Source organism: Taeniopygia guttata, chromosome 4 (genome assembly GCF_048771995.1).
Source record: "Taeniopygia guttata chromosome 4, bTaeGut7.mat, whole genome shotgun sequence".
In the NCBI taxonomy this organism is placed as follows: domain Eukaryota; kingdom Metazoa; phylum Chordata; class Aves; order Passeriformes; family Estrildidae; genus Taeniopygia; species Taeniopygia guttata.
The window spans coordinates 52,771,048-52,796,419 of NC_133028.1; the positions used below are offsets into that span (position 1 = coordinate 52,771,048).

The 25,372-nt window shown below is 36.8% G+C and overlaps 1 protein-coding gene across 11 annotated transcripts in view; it reads right to left on the minus strand.

The window, feature by feature from the left end:
* The window catches only part of CCSER1 (coiled-coil serine rich protein 1), a 617,316-nt gene that overhangs the window by 365,279 nt on the left and 226,665 nt on the right, over positions 1–25,372 (minus strand). For all 11 annotated transcript variants that reach the window (XR_012055746.1, XR_012055747.1, XM_072928594.1 and 8 more), the window contains one exon: positions 10,243–10,453. Coding sequence is in view for 9 of the 11 variants with exons in the window: in XM_072928594.1 (XP_072784695.1) it covers positions 10,243–10,453 (211 nt within the window). In the remaining 2 variants the exon portion in view is untranslated. The remainder of the gene's footprint in view (positions 1–10,242; positions 10,454–25,372) is intronic.

The following is a 25,372-nucleotide window of genomic DNA, read 5'->3' on the forward strand; positions in this document are numbered from 1 at the left end:
AAGTTCATATTCATTAGAAAAATCAGTTGTGAAAGAACAATGTCATGACAGAATGACATAGGTTAGGAAAGCTCAGCCTAAGAAACATCTTCTAAAAATACTTTCTATTGGAAATTATATAACATATTTTTGGCATGGGTTCACTTTCTAGCAGCAATTTCAAGGCAACTATCATTGTAACTAGCAAGAGACAGTGGCACATATTAGGTATATCTGTGAGCAATGTTTAGTTATGTATTACAAAAGCACATGTATCTTCTTAAGTAATTTACTGTAAAAATGTATAAATACTATACAGCTATCTACTCACATTTCACCCACAGACACACACACACAATCACAATGAAAAAAGGTAGCCAGGGCCCACCAGAATGTGAATTATAATGACAACCACGTGCAAACAGAACCTGTGAGCGTGAATCCATTTTGATGTCATTGTTATACTCACTCAGGGAGTCCAGAGCTCACTAACATCAAGGCAGAGCTCTCTAATGCCTCAACAAAGTTTGAAACAGAGCTTTGCTGAAATAAAAAACTAGACAGCAAAACTTAAGATAGTTGACTGGTTTTACAAAAGTTAGTGTGATCAGCAATATTGTATCATGGGTTATCTAAAACTCTACCTTGAATTTTCAGTTTGACTACTCCAAAAAGGCTCATTTCTGTTTCAGTATAAAAGCAATCTACACAAAGTTCTTCTTTCTGATGGGGCAAATCAGATAAGGTCCTGTTCATGTGGGAGATTTGCTCACTTATTAAGTGATGATTTTAGCTAAATCTTTTCGCTATAAAACATTCAGACCCACTAAACTGTTTCTCTTTACGTGCACCCTGCCAGTCTTAATTTTGAAAGCAACTGTCGTTCCACAACACTGTGCATGAGGACACGGGTACAGATTTAAGACACCAACAGATCCAAAGCTGCGTCACAAAGTGTAGAGGCGGAAAACAAAAAGGGATCAGGAACTGGTGAGAAAAATTCTCATTTTCATAGCAGAAGGATTGACCCAAATATTGCCTTCTTTCTGTATGCTACTACCAGAAGTTCATTAGCAGCAGAGGTCTTACACAGATGAGCAAGGCTGGCATGGCTGTACACTGGAGATTTAAGAACTTATTTCACCACTGATCTAATTTTATACCACTGTTTAAATGCAACGTGAAGAAAAATCTTTAGAAGAGATTTTTGCATGGGGTGGCAATAATGGAAACTGCTCCTTTATTTCCACAGTGGCAGTTTGCAGCTGTGACCAGAGATTTGTTTTCTTCATATAATAAAGTAAAATAAAACATTTAATAACAAAATCAAACTCCCCCAAAACCCCACCATAGTGATTTGCCCAAAAGGGATAGGAAAAATAGTGCCACATAAGAGAAATAAAATTCCTAGGGTATAAGTGATCCTTGGCTAGCCATTCATTCTATTTATCCTTCTTAAAAGAGGTGTAAGGATACAGTTTGACAACTTTCTTGGCTGCTTTACAACATGCTGAATTTCTGCTGGGGCAACATCAGTTATCTCTGAACATATATTTGTTCCTATTCTGATTATCTTGGCAGAGATTTGACACAAGAGCTGTTGAATAAAACAAGAATCTTCCTCTTCAGCTTGTAGATGAGGATATTGCTTTTTCTGACAACTTTTCAGTATTTTTTGTTAAATCCAGGAGGAAAACAGAGGAGAGTTTTAAATTCAAATTTTAAAACAATTGCTAGGCATGAGTAACTTTGCATATCATATCACATGGATAATTATTGTCTCTGTAAAGGGAACTCATCATGAACACAAACATGTAAGGAGAAAGAAAGATGAAGAGAGCAGCATTCTGACAAGGCACAAAGTACCAGCTGGATTAAATGCACCTTTGCTATTTCCCACCCAGCTGAGGCTCTGACCAGAGGCAGAGAACTGCTGTATTTGTAATATTAAGGTACATAATGGAGTGAAATACAAAATATCAGAATATGCAGTATTTCTTTAGATACACCAAATGCTCGTGAAATGTGCCTGCCAAGCAGCTCTGGACAATTACATAACCAGGTGTAGGGTATGTCCCTGATGTGCAATTTCTAAACACTTTTCAAAAACATGTTTCTTTTTCTGTCCCTGGCATTCATCACATAAGCCTTGAAACAGACCGCTTCATCTTCATGAATTCAAGTGGAGCCAGACTGCATAAAATCAGCACCATTATTTTCTGTCAAAACTATAAAATCCTAACAGTCCAACTGCCCTGCAGTGAGCAAAGATGACATCTACTAGATCAGGGTCCTCAGTTGTAAGCATGCTGTATCAGCATTTCTCATATCTTTTCTTTCTTCCACTAGAAAAATGATCAGCACTGTTCTGATAACTGGACTGCAAAGCAATTAAATGCAGTGTGCAGAGACAACATTAAACAAATCTGCAGCACAGAGCTATGCCAGGATTCAACTATGCTACAAATTGTGAGAATTTCTCCTGCGACTCCTTTCTCCTCTTTCAGAAAGTCTGGATGAACAACGTATTAGAGATAATTAAGAAATCAAAGTTAAATTCTGCACAATCATCCTTATGGTCATATATGAACACAAATATTGAAATGGGTAACTATATGTACAGCTGGCACTCCACTGCCTGAGTATTAGACCTACATTTTTGTTACCTTTATTCTTCTTGAATATCCATTTACAGCAACAGTTGCATATAACCAGTTTTACTGCTTTATCTATGGAACCAGTCATTTTTCAGTGCCAGGAAATCTCTGAAACCTATCACGAGGAAGAAAAAATCTTAATGTATAGGAGGAATATAATGTACAGCTTCAGAAGTTGAAAACTATTTAGATGAGGACAAGCCTTTTTGGTTTTAACCTATTTGACTTGAAGGTAATGGCATCAGCTCTAAAACTCATATGAAATACTCTTTGTAAATTCCAAAACTGTTTGATGAGTTAGCATTTTCATAACAATAATAAATTTGCAGGGAAATCACTTATAATGAAGCTTAGATGCTGCACACTCATCTTCATACCGCTCCTATTTTCAATCATTTTTTCCTTAAAAAAAAACCTGTATAACTGGGCAGCTTATTGGGAAATTTGTTAGACCTGGCAGTATTTTGTCTGTTTTTATCAGAAACCCTTCCATCTACCTACTGTCATTTAACTCAAATTACTCAGGAGCCCTAATAACTTAGTATAATCAATTCTTTCTGTAGACTCTTGCCTACATTCTGGATTTTTTCCACCATTTGCTCATTATTTTGCAGTGCACTTTTCAGTATTTATAGATTTATCACAAAATGCAATTGGTGAAATTAGCTCCATTGGTGGGATTTACCTGACTGACCTGCAGCTACTGATCAAAACCATGGAAGTACTAAATGAGAAAATGGTTTCAGTTTTGCAACAGTTATAATTTTATGGCGTTCTGCCACAGGTTAATCACAGCCAATTGCACAGAACCGCTGATGCAGCAACATTACATATTAATAGGGTTACTATTTTTAATGCCTCTTTCCAAGGTACTGCTAAGACCGGGCTTGTTGAGGAGGCTGGGGCACAATCTGTGCAAATTTGTGTTGACCTGGACCACACTGCCCTGCTATATGAAAATGTTTCACTCAGACAACCACAGGAGAAATAAGAAAACTCATCACTTGCTTTCTGAATACATGGAGTAGACATTTCTATCACCAGCAGCTCTAAATGTAGAAGAGAACTTGTTTCATTGTCAATCTGGTTTCAGTGAGGCTGCAGCACATAGACACATGTAATCTACAAAGATTAAGCCACTAAGCCAGTGGCAGAATAAACAGAAGAGAAAAAGAGCTATTTTCCATTTTCAGTATTAAAAATTAAGGGTATTCATTTCAAACTCATAATGCCAAAGTGTGGCTCAAAAAACATCCTGAATGTAGCCTTCAACAAAACTTCGATGTGAGCATGGGCAATGACAAACTGATAACTGAGCTGAACCAACTCAGAAGGTCTTTTTACTGAACCAGGATTAGTGTGACTCTGCAGAGGCCCAGAGCTGTGCACCGATCACAACCTCTAATCTCACACTCTAAAGTACTCAAAGAGTGTCAGCAAATGAACAAACACACTGTCCAGGAGCATCTGTTATAAAGCACAAAGATAAAAGGAGTCAAGGAAGGCTAGACATTCTTCAAGAAAGAAATCTTAATGGCACAGGAACAGCCAATCCCCATGCGCCAAAAGACAAGCTGGCAGAGAAGATAACCAGTGCAGCTGAACAGCAAGCTTTGATTGGAACTGCAGGGGAAAAAAAAAAAAAAAAAAAAGATAATTTAAGATCTTTTCAAGAGGCAGGAAACTCAGAAAGGCAACAAAGACTTCATGAGGTTACACTGGGAGAAAAGTAGAAGGGACAAAGTCCAACTAGAACTTAATTTGGCTACTGCCATAAAAAATTACAAAACAAGTTTCTGTAAATACATAAACAACAAAAGAAGGGTTAAGGAGATTCTCTATCCTTTATCGGCTGTGGGAGGAAACAAAGTGACAAAGGATAAGGAACTTAATGCTGCTTTTGCATCCATCTTTACTGGTAAGATCAGTTGTCCTCAGGGACAACTCAGAGCTGGAAGACAGGAAGCAGGATGACGCCACCATAATCCAAGGCAAAATGGCCAGCAACCTGCTACACATGTACACATCTATGGGGCCAGACAGGATCCACCCAAGGGAACTGAGGGAGCCAGTGGAATAGCTCACTGAGCCATTTTCAATCATTTCCCCCCTGTCCTGGCTCACAGGGGAAGTACCAGTTGATTGAAGGTTAGCCAATGTGATGCTCTTCTACAAAAAAGGCTGGAAGGAGGCTCCCAGAATCTACAGGCCTGTCAGCTTTGTGTCATCTAAGTGCCATCACATGGAACGGACAGAATTGGTCCTGCACCTTGGAATGCATAACTAAATGAACTGTCTGTTCATTGTTATTAAATACCTTATAATGTATAATCTTAGAATAAAACCTCTTCATTGCTGAAGTGAATACCTGATCATATCCACTTGCTCCCAATATTCTCTACCACTCTGAAATACACTCACAGAAAAAAATCACTTGAAGTGCAACAATGGGGTGTTCTGCCTGTCTTTGCAACCAACTGGGCATGGGTATGACAATGTATATTTCCAAGTGAAAAAGCCAATTTAACATGATAAATTTAAATTCTATTACTAAATCTAGTACTTTTTATTAGTAGTTATTTAAATTTATGAGTATATGTAGTGTCAACATACCATGAAATGAAGGAACTACCAATTTCCAGCATGAATTACTTGATAAAAGGGACTGCACTAGATGCAGAGTTGTTGAATAAACCAGCAATGCTACAGTAGTTAATTACAAAGTTACTTAAAGAAGAAAACCTGCAGCATTTCACACTGTATGCAACTGGCTCCTAGCATGGCCAACACAGTATTAGCAAATATATAATACATTTCATAAAGGACTGAAGGAAATGCTTTAATGTCTCTAAAAACCACAGTTTAAGGCCAATTCCATATTGACCAGCAATTAGCAAACAGCAATTAGCTTTCTCTCAGTACTTTCCATCAGTGGATTGCAAGTGCAGTATAAAAGGGGACTCTATAATTATGCTTATTTTACTGATGAGGTGAAAGATACATGGGGAGAAGTAATGCAGCCAGTGATATCTGACAGACTAATTGCAGCCTGAGTAGTATCACTCTGCCCCACTAATCTCAGGCAACACTAATGGCCCGTCTCACAGCAATTTTGACATAATTTTCCACACTTCTCTTTTTTTTAGGTTTTTTTTTTTCCAAGTGTAATCTAAAGACACTTTATCGGACACATTAACTTTTAATGACAGCCACAGGCAGCTGCAATTTCTCTCAGTAAAATAAATGATTAATTAGTAAAACACAGTATGGAATATATGTCCAAAGTGACTTAGTCCTATTGCTAATTGTAGCAATTAGCTAAAACTCGACAGTCTGCATGGTGTTTTGCAGAGCTCCAAAAAAACCAACCATGGGCTGAATAATTTATATTCCAAATTACACAAACATACAGACAACACATCTTAGTTCTCTAGATTAGCAACTGGTAAGGTCACTTCTGATAGACCCTTAAAAATACCTAAAAGTAGAATTATGTAGCTGATAAACTATATATTTCATAAAGAATATATGGAAAATATGACTATTTCTACAAGCCTAAAGACTTTATTTTTATTATGGCACTCAGTAAAATTAATCTACAAGCTCAACAACTAAAGTTTGAACAAAACCCCATTATCACTGACTACATGGATTCTTTCCCAATACAATAGTATTTATTTATTCTGTTTATTTCAGCAAAAAGACCTTCTCTTGCTAGGCACAAAGCCAAAACCAAACAAGTTTTGCTCATATATCTTTGCCTGAAGTGTTCGACCAAAGATTTTTAAAAAGGCAAAGGTCTTAAATGTCCCCTCGATTAGCCAGACTTCGATATTGTCTAAGCCACCTATAACTCAAGCCATAAAAAAAAGTTAACAGATGGAAATAATTTCATTCTCATCTGGAAGAGTACAGGAAAGCCAACATATTGCTTGGTTAAGAGGTGTTATATATTCATTATTGCTGATAGCAATGAGTGAGAAAGAAGCTACAGTCTAGTTTTCAGAAGCTCATTGGCCAAACACAATAAATAGGTTGCCAGAAAGGTTATAAAACATAGAAAGTATAGAACATCAATTTTCTATACTTTCCCCCCATAATGGGGGATCCAAAAATGACAGAGAATAATTGCAGAAACATTCAGAGCAGAGAGTCCTGTCTCAAGTTAGAAGGTCAAAAGTCAATTTCTTAGGAGTGGACAAAGCTCCAAAATTCATCCATCCAACTCATATTTTCTTGTCTTCTCTCTTTAAAATGAGAGGAGTTATTACTGACAAAAAGTTCTGAACTACAAGACTTTCAGAGAACAAAAACCCAAAAACCAAACAGTCAAAATAAACATCCAAGAGCTGGAGAGAAAAGGGAAACCACGAAATCATGGACAGGTTGCAAAACAGCTTGCACTGTCCTCTGTGCTGAAGTGGCTTTTATCAAGCTGCCCATACTGCGTAATACAGGTCATTCTCTGGTGGCACTTTTTCGTGAAATCATGCATCCCACAGGTCTTGGTCACACAATTTATCGCAGATTTGTCTCTCAGAAATGGAACATCCATGAGAAAAAGCTGCAGACAAGATTGAGAGAGATCTTCTGGAGCACTTGGAAAATCACTGAGTTTCCTCACCTGCCAGGGCCTTCCAGACTATCCAGCTTTGATCAGTGAGGTTTCCCAAAACCGTAGGAAACAATCTGCCTTATGAGCCTTGCATGGCCCAACCCATAAAGAATTATTAGGAGACATTTTCAAGACTTTTTCACTGAAAGTGAAATGGTAATTAATTATCTTAATTGAATGATCATTCATTAACCTTTGGCTAAAAACATTCTCAGTCTTGAAAGTTACTGCCATGTCTTCAATTTCCCTTTTCAAGATAAGACTAATAACAACCCTGTAAGTCTGCAGCACAGTATAGCATATATTGTGTGCAGTTTTTCCATTTAGATTCTTCAATTACAAGCAACTGCAGCAAAAAAAACCCTACATATTTTACTATCTAGTATTACATTTTGGCAGATCATAATTAAATTATTCCTTAGAAGCAGCACTCAGCGCTTAAGAAGAAGGATTACATTGAATAACAGGACTAATATTTTAACTCAATTAGCATGTTATTTTTCAATAAAAAGGTATACACTACTGTAATTCCTTCTTCGGTGCGTAATATCAGCTATAAAACAGAAATACTGCAACTTTTTTTGTAGTAACCCACTTAATTTTGTAACAAAGTTTGTACACTTCGTATATTTTTGAAGTGGATGAAAACATGTGGCATATTATTATTTTTATAAATATATAATCTTATTTTACACTCTTGCAAGCATGGAATATCTCAATTCTATTAAAGACTGCTAGAGACTATGCTTTACTACATCTAAAAATGCTTGCACATTCCATGGTAAGAATTTTTCTTTTATGTCTTTTGTTCTGTACTGTTCTGAGTTTGATTTATAATACTGGTTGGGGCAGAAATGGTTTTTGGATAAAAAAATTACATCTAGTTGCAATGGAAGCAAGGGATCTTCTCCATGGAAAATGTCTGATAAATATGCTCAGATGACTTATTTATCAGATTCTTCAATACAGTATTTCAATTTTATGGGATTATATTTTTCTGTAATTTTTCACTAATAATTTAAAAGTGACATCAACATATAAATGTCTGAATTTCTGAAGATAATCAAGTCGTGTCATTTCAGTCTAACATATTTCAGGGTCATGTCTTCATTGTTCAAAGTAGCTAATCAGGCTTTTTTAAGGTAAATTACAGCACATATGGACATCCAAATATAGGAAGACAAAAATTTTGATTTCATAGGGCAAGAAAAAAAGAAAACTAGAGACAGACTATGCTATAGCCAGCTGGGGAGATGAAAATTATATAGTACAAAGGAACAAAAAAGTAAAAGACTCAATGATTAAGATGAAAAAATAAGATCAATGAGTTACATATGGAGGTATTAGTAAATGGACATGAAATTCCAGTGAGTCACATGGAATACTTTATGTTCCTTTGTGGAGATCACCTGGTGAATGTTTTTCAAGATGAAGTACTGAAAGGTACAACATATTTCCAAACAGAAAACAACAGTAGATTTTTACACAAGTTTAATGGAACCCTAAGTTAAAACTAAAATTCTTACATTTACCATCATGGTAAGAATGACCTTTCCTGAGCATTATAGAATTATTCACGTTCAAAGCAACAGAGAATGCTGCCAATAACACCACCTGAATGTTAGAGCTTCTACATCATATAATATCATAATTCTTATTTACTTCCAGATAAAATCAAGTTATAAATCCTTTAAATTCACTCTATATTCTCACATTATAAAAAAAGCAACTAATGGAGAATTAATGATTTCAGTTCTGGATTCAGTAGCCCAGAACTGCATTAAGGATCCATACAGCACAAATCAAGCTCATAGTGAGACTGGAAAGCCTGGAGCTTGCCAATGAGCTGTTTAGGAAGACTAATTGCAAACTATCATGCAAACCTTTGACAAATCTTTTCAGATAGGACAACAATTGAATTTAGATACAGATGACCTAGAAGCGGGCAGTAAACCTGACACCCCCCCCCCCCCCTTCAATTTATTTTCAGTCCTTATTATATGAGTCTTCAACAGGAGAAATTCTGGTTTCATCTTCAGGAAAAAAGATAACTATGATGTAGTCACATATTGGAATGGTTACCCAGAAATGATGTTGAGACCCCATTAAGATACCAAAAGTTTAAGTGAACAAGGATCTGAACAACCTCTTCTGAGTCAGCCTTGCTTTGAGCAGAGATGATGGAGCTCCAGAAATCCCTCTGAACAAGCCCTCTGTATTTCTATGAACTATATAGATAGAAACAAACAGAACCTCCTTGTAGATCAAAACATAATGCAAACTGCAATTCGCTAACAATGAAGATGAAAGTTCACAGCATATACCTAATTTAAGGCTCCACAGCTGGAAAGTATAAAAAAAAAACCCAAATAATTTTATTTCTCTAACATTCTAAAGGCAAACAGACAAAAAAGAAAATTTTTCTAAGTAACACCAGCAATCCATAGGGGAAGCAGGAGAATATAGCAGGACAAACAAACCAGGACTCTTGAAATTGTTAGGAATGGCCCAGTGAATGGTCTAGAAAATCTGATTTCAGCCATCATTTACAAACTCAAGCTGGCAAACGTTTAGTACTGTAACTTAAAAGATTTTTTGTTCCTCTGCATCTCTCATCTGATTAAATTGCATGTGACTTCATAACAGGTAACAATTGTAGTAAGAAAACTCAAATGCTCTAAAATACTGGAAGAAAACAATAAAATGTATTTTGCCCAGAAGCAGTTGGCCTCCCCTGCCCCTTTTTTAGTAAAAGCTCAAAAAAAGCTTTACACTCTGGACACCAAGATGGCAGGATCATTTAAATTCTTCTTAAGTATAAACTTTCTGACCTTCACCATGTTGAGGCATGGCTATTTATACCTCTGCATCCATTCCATGTATTCAAGACATATTAAAAGACATCAAGTCCATAAACTTTACTGACCCTTTTCTGCTGCTTGGTTCATTAATGCTGAAACATATTAATGTAAAAAATAAGTGGGTGATTACCTCTTGAAGAACCCTCTTCATTTTCAGAAGCAGTGTCTTGACAGCCGTGCAGTCTTGGAGCATCAATCTGAAGGGCAGAGACTCAATGCCTCCACCTTCTTCCAGCCCAGCGAAAGGCCACTCCACAGATGGGCTGCCAGCCAGCTGGCTGACACGAGGGTACCTGGCTTCTCCTTGCTCCACCTCCTTCGACAGCTTCAAGGATAGATTCCTTGTGAGAGAAAACAGAGAGGTCAACACTAAAATATGAAAAAGAGCTAATAATTTGGGGGGCGGGGGGTGTGGGGTGTGGCAATTCCTCTGACCTTAAAGACACTTAAACATTTTCTTTTAGAGCCCACTAGCATGAACAGCCTTTATAACATACATGCAGCCATACGGTGCTAGCAATAAAATATACATTTATGAGAGGACCATATTCTACATGAATTAAAAGCATGTTCTAGCTCACGCCCTACAAAAGAAAGTAATTTTCTTAAAAACAAAATATCCTATGGGCAAAACTTCTACAGGTCTATTTTATCTCAGTTGAGCTTTACAAAAAATGAATCTGTCATGCACTTTCAGAAGCTAAATCAAATCACAGTCTTCCATGTGCTTTGGCTTAGAAAGAAAAGAAACTGAAAAAAAAAAAAATACTCCCTTCAGGGCTGGCCCAGTGACATAAGATGAACCTGCTATGGTATAAAATGGAATACAGAATTTAATTCATCCGCTCTCACTCTTAGGTTTAGCTACTACTAAAGCTATATAAGCAGAACATGAAACAAAACAACAGTAAGTTGTGGCTGAGAATCCATTAAAGACACAGAAAGATTTTGATGGACTTTAAAGGTAACGAAAGACCATTACTTTGCTGCATACACACTATCTTCCTTTAATATCAGAACAAGTTATCTAACCATTTTTCCCATTATGAAGTCACACTAAATTAACTCAGTACAATTAAAGGTGATAGCGTAAGCAGTGAAGAAAATCACAATTATTGATCATCTTAAATATTGTTCTGATTTTCTCTTCCATTTGAAGTTTTATGCAACACAAAGTTGATTCTGCTGTAGTTTGGAAGGACAAAGAACATTTTCCCACATAAGATTTTCCTTAGCTTTGGTTTTATTTGATCCACACACAACATCAGATTCAGGCAATTAAGACAAACAATTCCCACTATCATAATAAAAATCTTCAAAATTAGAATACTATAACTATCTTTTATGGATGGTTCATTTTTATACTTTGAAAGCTATGCAATATGCAGTAAATTCAACATATTAGATTAAGCAATCTGTGGCACCACAGAGATCACACACACTGACAGATCCTCATGTTGGCCAATGGAACTAAAATTTCTAGCACTTCAAGACTTGTAAAACAACAAAAATTAGTCTGTTTTCATTTTAAAATGCACTGAAACATATTTGAGTGGAGTATTTTGCATCATTTAAAATAAAAACATGGTAATGGTAAAGTTGCTTTTGGTTGAAGGACATTAAACCACTGCTGTTTTATAGCCTTTAAACAAGACCCAGGTAGAAATCATGCAAAGAAAAATAACTTATGAAACTGAAGTATCATAACATAGACCACTTTTAAAGGTTTATAAAAGAAGCCATATTCAAACTATTGGAATCTACATGTGCATAAGATTTACATATGCAGAAAAGCAGATTACTCAAATTAAGATGAAACAAGGTTCTCTTTTTTCTCCACACAGCACCTGCAGACTAGAAAATGGATTATTCCTTAGTATATTCAGTACATTCACTTCCTAAATCCCACTGAAGTTTCATCTTCCTCATATTCCTCTGCAGACATTCTATGTATGGCTCCCATCCTGGCCCTGAGAAATGACCAATTTAACATGTACTGTCTCCCAAGAGGAGTCTTTTACTGCCTGTTATCAGAGGGAAGAACCTGGTATCACCAGCCATGCTCTGTTCCCCAGTGATAAGAAAATAATCTGTATTCTTGGAAAACTATCCTCCCCTCTGGAAGAGATACATTGTTTATTTATAAGCTATAGATGTACTGCAAATATAGCAATTCTGAATTTCAAATCAAGACAATATTTTCAGTTACTTCAGTCGGCTTCATATTGCTATCACACTACTCAACACAAAAACTACCATCCTTTCAAGCACAGAATCTTGCACTAAATATGAAAAGCACTGTAATAACTTATTACAACTCAGTCTTAAGAGTTTAAAATCTGACTCAACTGTTTCTTGAACATGGTAACTCAGAGTTCGATGGTATACAGAGAGCATTCAGATTATACAGTCCTTCCTGATAGTTCAGAGGTACTTTAACTGATCTGTGACAGAAAAACTCTGCACTCTCTGATACAACTCATTCTACTTGCTGCAGAAAAAAAGAAGCTCATTTAAACTTCATTCCAGAAATGGTATTTCATCAAGTTCATTATTAACAGCATCTAGGTGGTCTGTTACATTATTATTATGGTAATCTGCTGCAATTCATCTCAAAGCAGCAACTAACATTTAGAAAGTGGAAAAAAAAAAACAACCCAATTCTTCCTAAATAAGAAGTTTCACTTTATTAGTAAATATCTTGGCCTCTGAAGTTCAGGTAGGGCTGGTTCCTTGACTGGTAGCGCAGGAGCTCCTTACAGATGGCCAGACCTCTCTACCTTCCCAACCTGCATTCATGGTAATATAACAATTCACAGGCAAATATTGTCTGTGATAAACTTCTTAAGCCCTTGGAAAAAAGTCTTAAAAGGTCTATTTTAATGGCCAAAGCAATGTATTTCCTGTGACAACATTAACTACATAATATTATCAACATACAGTATTTCAGAAAGGCAATTTAGCCACTTTTAAATACATGGCTATGGCCTGAGCTCTAAATTCACCTGCCATACGCTCAGGCTAAGTTCCCACTTTAAAAAAAACGACATCTGAAAACGTTCTGAGCACTGGAAGTCAGTTTCAAAACGCTTCTGAAATGGCTTGACCCAACCCCGTTACTGCTCTTCCCAATGAATCCCTGGCATGGTTTGGTTGTCACTACAGGTATATTGGATGGTTACACTAGATTCTGAAGAACTGTCAGTGGCGCAGATGCACACCCAAGTACCATCCCATACTAGAGGTCACCTCAAATCCCTGAGCACTGCAATGGAGCCATGAATGATAACAGATTAAAAAGACACAATGTTAGTAGAAAATCCACAGAAACATTGTTTCAAGTCTGTAAATATTAAATATTGTGAAAACTTGCGCAACTCAACGGTACTTCATACTTTGAACCTGCTGGCTTTCTTCTTATATATCTGGACATATCCACTGAGCATCACAAATCTACTCCCTCATTTCTAATTGATACAAAGAATTAGAAGCTACAATAGCCACAGCCAGTAAAATGGTATTGCTATAAAGGCAGATTTCTGTTTCAAAAGCAGTTTTTATTGAAAGAGTATGCTAGCATTAAAATAATCAATCAGTGGCTTTCAGCATTTAATAGCCCCCATCAATCCAATGTAACCACACATTAACTGAGTAAGAGACACAGTTGTGCAGATCCTTTGAAAGCTCCTTTTCCCTACGAAGGTAGAAAAAAACCCTCATTTTCTTATACTAAAGAATTTTTAAGGGATTTTAAAAAAATAGGAAAAAAGGGAAAAGAAAAGAGAGGAAAAAGAAAAGAAAAAAAAAGGGGGGGGGGGGGGGGACGACCCAAAGACATGGATTTGCAGCTTGAGTTTGCTTAAGTCATTCTTCCCGTCTTCCTGATCCTCAGATCAATGACTTCAAGAGCTTATGGTAATTTGAACTTCACTTACATAAAGATCCGCAGATTATGTGGACTTTAATCTTCTTAGTTTTCATCAGCAGTGCTCAAGATGTTGCTAAATCAGAATTAGCCTAAACTAATACAATTGTTTCCCCTGAGTCTGCTTCTCTTTATATCAGCTTAACACTGGAGAACCCATGTAACACTGTTGGCAACAGAAAGGCTCTGAAAACCAAGCAAAAGACCGCAGACTATATGAGAAAAGCTGAACACACCTTCTTTCTTCCCTGAGGGCTTATCTTCTAAAGCAGGGTCTTAGAAAAAGCCTTAAACCTCTGATCTGCAGTGTTTAAATGTGCAGCTGTATGTGTATATATTCATAAAGATACCATGTATATACATATATGTATTTTTATAGCTCTGTGTGTGTGTGTATATATGTATGTTATAGAAGTCATACATATACTTATATATAAACACATAAAAATTTGGTCTTGGTAAATTTTTCCAAAAAACAAGTAGTTCTTATTTGCCCATAGATTGGCCCATCCTTTTACACTAGAAGAAAGATGTTTTTAGTTTCATACAGAGTTTATGTCCTGAAATCCTATTTCATATTAATCTAGAAAGCCTTCAATACATATTTCCTTCTCCCATCCAGAATTATCTTTTTCCTCACTAACAGTAAATACATTTTCCTCCTTCAGAGAATTAACTAATTACTATTTTGATAAATATTCCTCAGCTGGACCATGAAGTTAAGATATGCAAGCGCAATTGCTTCTGCGTTTTAGAGGAAAAGCTGCCTACCTCAAATACTTACAAAATTCAGTTTGAAGCACTCTGTGGCTCTCCTAAAATGAAGTACATTATCCATGAAACCCTACTATCATCCCATACTGAATCTTGATCTCTTAGTGATCTCCTGCTAATCTCATCTAGTCAAGAGACATGTTCTGTCCCAAACAGTTCACAACTGAAATACAGAGACATATTGTGGAAAGAAAAAACAAAGCCCCCTCACCATACTTAGCAGAATTAAGGCACAGACATTAAAAAACATCTTCTTAAATACTACAATGAACATACAAAATAATTTCCTGCTAGGTGCCTAAATGTTCTCAAGACCTAGTCAGGGAGGATAAAAAATTTGGCAAACTCCTCACTCAGTTCCAAAAACACAAGCTTTGCAATACTGAGATAAAAAGCTAACCAGAACTTAAACTCTCAGCTACCTGTAATAGCATTCTTTGGCATCAAAATTTCTACCTCTCTCTGTCTCACATAATTTCTTAATATTGCTTCTGTTCTAACAGAAACTGCTTCAGAAGTTGTAGGGAAAAAATCTTGGAATCTTGTACATCAGTGTGTCATAAGGTACTCATTGTTTGACATTTTACAGCTTTTAGAGCTGTGTATCCTATATTGATGCTATGATTTTTCAAGGTCAGCCTTTCAGAGAAATGATGTCCTGTATCTGTCACTATCAAACTCTCCACCCACACACAAGCATGCACACAAACTCTAATGGCCAGTGCTACTCTAAGTTAAGAGACTGTCAACCTTTTCCATTAAAACTGCTTTTCTTTCCAAGGTTTATATCATAGTCATAAAGACATCCTTTGGGCTAGAACATGGTGATCAAAAATACAGAATAAATTTTATTACAAAAATGTTAAAAAAGATTTTAAAAGCCCTCCACCTTCCAGCTGTGGGTAAAGTACAGCTCTTAAGGGCCTGTCAAGCATTTCTTTCCTTTCTCTAAACTCCACAGGAGTTAAGAGCTCTGTTTATATCCCCTGATCTAACAAACAACACTTCAAACTTCAGCCCTTTTCTTCCTCCTGGAACCTATTAGGAAAACCTAAATGTAAAAAATTAAAATAAGATAATGCAATGAATAATCAGATAACGTTCAAAAAATAGCTACTTGGAAAAGACCAGAGGGGCCTTTTCACTTTCAAGTATAACAGTGCAGTAGTAAGTAAAGCATTTAAGACAAACCAGCAGAAGTAAATAAGGCTGGCTTGGCACTGAGACTTTGGTAGCTGCAGTCTTTCTAAATTCCTCCCCTGCCCCCTGAAAAAAACAAGTCAGCAGGAGATCATTCTTGAAACCATTTTACAACTATTAATTAACACTATGTCTCTGTTCAGGATTAAAAAAAAAAAAATAAAAATTGCCTATTCCTGTCCATGGCAGGGGAATTGGCTAGATGATCTTTAAGCTCTCTTCCAACCGTGTGATTCTTTTCTTTGGACAAAGGATACATCTCCATGCAGACATTGCAGTGTTTGTAAAAAGCACACACTTCTGACTGGATACTGCCTCAGCACACACTAAAGCTGCAGACTTTCACTAAAGTGAGACTCCGAGTCTCACTCCAAATGCACCACTCCACACAACGGGATCACTTGAGCTGACCTGGGACTACAATCACAACATTTTGATGTAATCTATGAACAGGAGGCCCTGAAACGTGTCCAGAGAACTTGATACTATTGGGGGAGATGGGAAAAAATGAGGGGGAAATCAGTTTTTTCACTGTCACCTTCTAGATCAGAACAACATTTCTCTTCACCTTTGCTCTAAATGCTTCAGTCTTTCCTTTAGAAAATGTGCAGATGCAGCATTAAACTTTAAAGCTTTTACTAGGTTAAAAAAAAACCAAAACTGTAAAATCACAATGGATATTGGATTTGATGACTGCCTTCCAAGAAGCATAAGTAGTACACTCTTTTTATTCAGTTACCAAATTAGGTTTAATTACTTAGAAACAAATTGTCAAATGCTTCCTACTATTATACATAGCCTTTTTTGCTATCAAAACTACATGAAATCCTGATCAAAATTATGTGCATTTTAAATGAAAGAAGAAAAAGGCAAGCAATTTTATGTGCTCAATAAAAAGCTACTGAACTGTTAGCATAAGCTTTATTGGGAAGATAGGTACGCTAACAGAAAAGGTTATATTTGCTTAGTACCAAGTAGAATTCATAGACATGGATAAGTCAGACAAAGATAGACTTCCAGTGAGACCAGAAAATTAAGTGGAAAATTCATATACTTTATAAAGGAGACAAGCTACTCACTTCAAGACCTGTCTGAATTGGTGTTTAAATACCTGGGATGCACCTAATCATATTACCACTGCCTAACCCAAGATATTATCTTTTGATGAGCTAATAAGCATTAAAAATGCTTCTGTGGAGCAAGCAAGCAATTCATTATAGCTTGTGTTGGCCAAGAGGTTCATCTGAGATGCACAACAGATTTTAAAAAGGTTCAATTAATATTTATTAAAATACCTTCAGCATTCTGCTGTCTTTCCCTATATCCCAAATCCTGCCTGTCTTCCCTTCATCAGGTGACTCAGGGAACTCTTCCTGGATTGGATTCACTTATAGAAATGTCTAAGTTTCTGACCTTGCCAGGGCTTAAAACTAGATAGACATCTAAATAATCATCCTACAGGTTATCATGCTACAGCCACAGACATTCCTCCATTAGCAAAAATGCCCATGCCTACAGGATTAGATGGCAAAGACTCAGAGGAAGAATAAAATGTCAGAGAAGCTGGGCAGTTTAAAGGATGCCCTGTACAACATTTAGGTAGTTAAAACTGTGTTAGTGTTCAGGAAAGTCCAACTAGTAATCCTAAAATTTAGCATTAACTCTGTATTTTCATACAGTGAAATACAAAGACAGTAATAGAACATTATCTCCAAAATACTCACTAATTGTAAACACAGCTTTCTGAGTGATGCTGTCTTTCAATACTTTTCAATGGAATCAACACAATGGACTTTAATTTTGGTGAAAATATGTTATTAAACCAATGTATCCCTTCTCCCTTCCCTCTAGCAGTTTTAGAATAAGGAGTATGTTGCATTTAAATTCAGAGGATACCATCCACCTATGGTATGTAGCGAGCTTTATAAATATGTCAGGAGGAAACTGCAACTTTAAAACCCTTCCTTTTTCATTATCACATCTAACAGTTGGAACCTAATGTTAACATTAAAAGAGCTTTTATGCTAAATCCTCTTTTACAACCAATAAATTAGAGCATGTAATGGATTCGGGAACATAATTTATAAAGAAATCTTGACCATGTGTGTAACTAACCAATCCACAAGCATTTTTTTTCAAGGTTATATTGTCTTCTTCTTAAAAGTTTTTGGGGAACATTATGGAGGCGTGATTCACACAAAAGTAACAAAACAACACAAGAATTCCAGCACCAGTGATAGTTTATTGCTTCAGTGAAAACAGCTCACACTCCATCGCCTTGAAATAAAAAAGTCTGAGAGCTTCACAAACACAAAGATTTCTGAGGAACCATTCACCTTCCAAAGGCTCAAAATTTCTCTTCCTCCCCTGAACACTGCACAGCTCCAGACACCAGCTTACAAAAACTGCCCCTAGCACAAACACAGGCCAATAACTCAAGAAAAATTCCCAGCTACATACAGGGATGAAAGCCTATATATTGTGAGACCCCCATGTTGTTTCCTTGGGAGGGTCCTCTCAAGCAACCAGAGGGCTTAAACTAACAGAGAATGGTTTCACTTACAAGGCAGGTGTTTGCAATGTCTGCACTTGGAACCTAATTAGTGAAATTAAAGCCTTGTAGCAGCACATGCTCAATTTTTTAAACAAAGGCATTAGAGACCAAACAAAAAGAAAGCAATAAACTAATTAATGTGTAAATTAACCTAATTGCTTTGTTCTCACATGACATTATCAATCACTAAGAGTCACAGCAGAAACATGTTATTTTATCATCTGGTGAAATTAGCCCACCTACAGGAGATTTCTTTGACTTTGCCAGTATGGCCCTTCAGTGTTTTTAATTTTGCTTGTAAATAACTCGTTAAAAATAATCAGAATATTTAATTTCATTTGTCTAGAGCACTGCAGTAGTGCTTCCATACTGTTCTTTTACAGAAAAAAAACATTTCTTGTCCCTTTTCTCCCCCATAATGTGGCCTGCTGTGAAAAAGGAAATCTAATGAATTGTCAAACTGAGGCCAGAGACAAGTGAAAAAGACAACAGCTTTTGGTTTGGTTGACTATGAAGGACCCAAGCTCAGATCTCTGAATCCACTGAAATATCTCTAAATATTTATTTGTACACCATCACAGAGGAGGAAATAAGCATGCTAAAACTTCAATACTAGCTCAGCTCTTCATGCTTACAATGTTTTTGTTCTGATGCACCACTACTTGACAGGTAAGTGCCTACAAACCATGTCCCATCAGAAGCTTCGTTCTCTGCAATGACTCCTGTCTCTCTTCATTTTGAGGGCATCAGGTCTACTGCCTTTTAACACTGGGCTTTAAGACTGTCATACTAAAATTCAATGTTCATTTCAGCTGTATACTCTCTGGTTGCTACATTTTCTAGTTTGGGGACTCTGCTTGAATTACCTGAATATATGGGGTACTGCAGCAGCTTCTAGTTTACAGAGCCAGTTTGCAAAATGAGAATAACATGAAGAGCAATACTGTGTAAAACTATGCAAGTGTAGAAAAGCTGCACCTCGCTGAAAACATACAGCCCATGATTTGAGTTTGATGTCTGAATCCTTTTACACTGCACATTTTCAAATTTTAAGCAGTAAATGACAGTTCTATTTGGAACACATTTGCTCTTAATTTAACATTACTATGATAACTTGTGCTATTAATTTATTAAAGCTTGCAACAAATATGATAATGAAAAAACACACTTGTAAAAGTTGCTGTAAGGAATTTATTAAAAATTTACTATGATTATTAATTTATAATAGAATTTGTAGCATTTCTTCTGTGAAACTCTAAATGTACATTACATAATAGCATAATTAATACTTTTAGTTACTGATTTTGCCAGGAGAGCAGCCTTAATAATTGTTGGAGTGTTTATTAACACTTGCTGTCTGTAGCTCCACCTAGACTGAGATTAAAACTGAACTTGCCAACTCATTTATTTTCAAGACGTCTCACAGTATTACTCCAGCTTTTGGAATAAATTCTATTTTTAAAAATAAAACCCACAAAATGTCAATTTCTGGGCCCACACTGTTGCCAGATATAGCATGACATTTTGATCTAAGCTCACCCTATAGATTTTGGACACAGAAGACAAAGCACTCAAAAGATACACCTGTGCACATACAGACACTGTACCATCTGTGAGGTTGAATACTGCTTGACTTATGAGTCTGAACCTTTTGTGGCAAGGGCATTCTCCTGCCTTTGCTTTCAGGGACCAGAGATCCATCAGCCACTTGGATTGGCAGGCATACTACTGGCTAGGCTGTTGTGCCCTAAATCTGACACAGCATACCTGAGGAACAAGCTAGGATGGGAGAGTATTAATAGAAAATACGTTGTAAAACTACATATCAGACATGGGCAGACGAGAAAAGAAGAGCCACAGCTCATTGTCACATGGTAAAGGAAGGATGAATAAGAAAGTTACCTGCTATTACCTGAATGCTGTGTTTTTTTCTTTGTTTATTTAACTTGAGTCACTTTTGATTGAGTCACAGATTGATTTAGGCTGTAAGGAACAATTAGAAGTCATCTACTCCAATCCCCCTGCAATGTGCAGGACCATCTTCAACTAGATCAGGTTGCTCTGAGCCCCACCCAACCTGACCTTCAATGTTTCTATTCAAGGGATGAGACATCACCACCTCTCTGGGCAACTGTTCCAGTGCCTCACCATCCTTATTCTAAAACATTCCTCCTTCTGTCTAACATTATATGTTGTCCTGTCACCACAGATCCTGCTAATAAGTCTGTCTCACTTTTCTTACAGGAACTCCTGCTGTTAAAAAAAATAGATAAACCACTAGCATTCACTTAAAGACACAGTTCTTGGACCCCAAAAATTCAAATGGCATGTCTTTTAGTCTTCATCCAACCAGTTATGAAGATTTTTACCACGTAACCTAAAGCTCTTCTTACTGCTTGAACAGCAAGTTAGTGGTGTGATCAAATCTTCTTACAGCAAAGAGGGCACTGAAGTCCTATGGAATTCAGAATGTGTATTTTTAGTCACTTCTTCGAGTGGCCAGGAATTATTCTTATTCCTCTGAGGCAATATCGAACAGTAGGGATATCTGTCCTTGAAATTATTTATTCCATTTCACTTGGTTGGTCTGCTAGTGTACCTACAGCCTGTGTACCTGCATCACCCACACTTCACATCCGGGAGCAACCTCCCAAAACTGCTAAGGAGCTGTTTCCACAAACCAAGGAGATTTTCTCCTTACACACACCCCCAACAAGCCTCCAGCTTTCCCCTGAAGGGTTCCGTGCAGGCAGCACAATAAACTGACATAATTAAGCATGGTCAAACTACACTGACAAATGGTGATTGACCATCAGTAGTATGAGAGTTTCAACAAAACTCTAGGCATAATCCATAAGCTTTTCTCCCTCCCAACAGAGGGCAGAACTACTGTCCATCTTTTGCTGAAATACATTTTCAGCTTGGCCAGGGTCATACAGCAAAACACAAAGTTTGCCAGCAAAACCTAGCAGCAGAGAATTAAACAAATAAGCTTTCCCTTAGAGACATTTTTATTAGTTCTAGAAGCAGCATTTCGAAATTTCAGTGTCATTTTTCAAACTAAATGAACCCTGATGGGCTGAAGCCCGCATTTCTTCTACAAAACATCATTTATCACGATTTTTTGTTTCATTTTCAAGAATAAATGCAATGTTGGAAAAAGACAAAGAAACAGAAATGCCAAGATCAGAGCATGGATTAAGCAAAAATCTCTTCTAAATTACTATACGCTGTAATAAATATTACTAATTACTTTTAGAAATTAGAAAATACAGTAAGAAATAATTAACCTAATGCAGATTGTTCTTGCCTGAATAAAGGCTGTCACAAGAATAACTAAGAGATGAGTGAAGCAAGTCACTTAAATACAGGCAAAAGCCATAAATTAGATGACTAACACTTTTATCCATGTGCTAGAAAACAGAGATTAAATACCTCAAGCCTACTGGACCTCTGATTGGCATTTGTAAAACTCTCAGTAAAAGGTAGGAGATCTTTACTCTTACTCCTCAGGATAAGCTAGTGGAGTTTTTGACATGCCAAACCTGGTACAATAATGGTACAAGGCATGTTCTCTTGCAATAATGAAGAGGAGAAAAAATGTAGAAATGTAAAGCCGATACAACAGGAATATCAACTTCATTTTTAGAACAAATAAAGTGAGGACAACCAAAGAAATAGTTGCAATTCTCATGCCTTTAAGTGAAAGAGTAGACTTTGTATTTTCCAAATTGTGATCAGCTCACTACCAACAGGGAGGAACCCTGTGGATCCTACAAGGACAATTAAATTACACAAGAATAAATGATCATCCCTTCAGAACACAAGCCAGAGAATTCACTTGCATATTTACTGCAGACACTGCAGTATCAATATAACTGTTGAGGCAGCTACTGAAACAAATAAAAGTTTTAAGGAAGAAAGTTTTAGATGGTGTCTCTTTATTAGCCTCTACCACTCTATTTTCATCCTGCTTGGCTGACTGAGACAACCGGTAATGTTATTTCTGCAGACAACATTTTTCCCCACAGCATCATCTAAAACAACAGGCTGAGCATTCTATACTTAATTACTTTATTTTCAATTGTTTGTGTGCTACAAGTTTTTGAGAAAAAAAAGTCTGGCATTTTAATTGGCTTTAAACTCCAGTATATCAATACTCAGTGGGTAGCTCCAGTTTTAAATGGCAAGGAATAACAGAAGTGATAAAATAGCAATTCCACACCTTGACTGATATATTTACATCTTTCTCTTTATATCTAACGTCATCTCTGAAAACAGTGAAAACTGTCTAAGTTTGGAAAATACATACATTCTCTTTATTCAAAAAAGTCCTGGAATTTAACCAACTAAACCAAACCACAAATGTTTTTGTTTACAGCCCATAAGATTATCAACATTTCATTATCAAGAAACAGGTGCAAAATGAGTATTATAGATGTCTGGTAGCTGGAAGTTCTGTCATTTTGTGAATACCTGTACATGTTCCCTCTTTTATTCTTGAAATTGACAGCAAAAACAATGAAAGCTCTGGCTAAGTGCACTGCTTATTTCAGACAGGTAAGTTAAAAGACATATATCTATTTGCCACTCAAATACAAATTTCTCTTTCTAAACTAGGAAAAATCTCTTCAGGTTTTTGAACAGCTCGGTGTCCAGTTTAAAAGAAGAAATTTAGAAGCATCAATTACAAATAACACCTGGGGCTACTGTTCTTATATGAGAAATATTTGCCATCTTAATAACATAGGCAAGAATTCTACTTGTTATCATTGCTTAAGTTGGCACATTTTATTATCACACTAAACTATTCCTTGAATATGAACAGAAAGTACTGAGCCTCTCATTAGCACTACTGGCTACAGAGGCAGTAATTTTAAGGCAGTCCTACATCCGAATGCGGGTAATAACACATCTTGAGAAGTTTTTAGAGAGGAACTAAAATAATGTAGAGTGAACATATAAGGAGGTACTGTTGAAGGACAACCTCTTCCCAGCCTGGGGGACTCTATTTCACCTATGTTCCTGCAGTCTATTTCTGTGCATGTTACAGCTAAGAATGAGATCAAAAGCAATTTCATATTCTGCTGAGGCATTTCAGAGCTTATCACATTATTTGTGCCACTTCTGCTGTGGTCTCTCCCAACTTTGTCCACTGAATTTCAAATTTCAACATCTAAGTGGAAAAAAAGTCCATTTTCAGGTAACTTGCTGGCAGTATTTGAGTGACAAAGCAGAATTTAGAAGGGGGACTTTTGTAAAATGTCTTCTGCTGAAAAAACTGAGAGTAGAGCAGCTCTTGCACTGCAATCTGCAGGGCCCATCACTACCAGAACAGGTCAGCTTTGTCAAGTGCTGCTCAATCATTTACCCTGCTGTTAAAGGCACAATGGACCTGGCAGTGCCAAGCCCAACACTGCAGAACATCACAACCACAAGTGTATTTTGCCTCCCTCTATTTTCTGGTTGTAGAAAACAGGATGAAGTTTTAGATATGTAAAAAGAGCTCCATGTGGCAGACTGCTGGTCTTTAGCTGATGTGACAAAGGTTACTGCTGATGAAGGCAACATTTTAGATGAAAAAGCAACTTTCACTTATGATGTGAGGGTGTGAATGTTATCCAAACTGCTTCACTGGATTTGCTTGGATTTACTGCATGGGGTAATTAATGCTATTTCTTGAGTGATCCAAGATTCTTGGCATAGACGTACAAACTGCACTGAGGTAGGGGAGGAGAGCAGGAGGAAGCTCTCAGCTGCAGAATTGATGCAGGGGCTCAGGTGAAAACAGGAAGAACAAGTGAAAAAGAACGTATAATCAAAAGTACTCCCTTCCTCAAGGACATGTGTGTGAAAGCAGAGGGTATAAAAGAAAAAATATCACCTCATTTTGTGCTGCTAATCCCCCAAACTATCCTTACAAACATATTCCAGTAATGCCAGACAGATGGCAAAGAGTGATTTCAGTGGTTCCAGGTGAAGACACCTGGCTAAAAGCCTTATTATTTGTTTCCTTGATTCTACCAAAGACATTCAAGAACAATTTTCCTTGCTAGTGTTTTCTAATATTTCTTTGTACTTCCCCCATTGCATTTGCTTGCAAGAGACAACTCCTTGCAAATGGGCAAAGAGATCCCTGCATTGCAACTCATTCAGGTAATACAGTCATATGAAAATAGAAATATTGTTTGAAGATCTAAATGACATTTTTTCCTACTCTTCAGGGAGGGCTGGTTGGAAGCAAAGGATAAAAAAAAAAAGTGGGTTTTTCTGCCTAAATGCAAAAAACAGGAAATCCTACTTCTATTCTTGATACTCTTTCCAAACGGTTACTGCTCCGTTTTGAAAATCTTACCAAGCATCAAAGCCCAAGAGCCACACCAGATTACCAATCTACTACTCATCACTGCTTCCCAGTAGCAGTAGTGATTGGAAAGACAAATAAACATCAAGACAGGCATTTCATAAGGAAGTGAAGCTGAAATAAAACCTTCACTGAATCACTAGTAAATAAATAAACACAATATGAACCAGATCTAGAAGAGAAAAATCAATAACTGACTATGAAATTTACAGTAAAAGCAATTTGACACAGAGAATGACAGCTCTGAAGAGCAACAGAAAGAGTAAACATGTACAATATCTGGAGTATCCTGTGATGAGAGGCAAGTCATAGAACACTCATATCTGCACCTTACTTTATCACTCAGGACAATCTAAAAAAGAGAAAGAGGGAATGACAGCCCAATTTTACCAACTATACATCCTAGTCCCACAGTCGAAGCACATCTAAGTGACAGGACAATG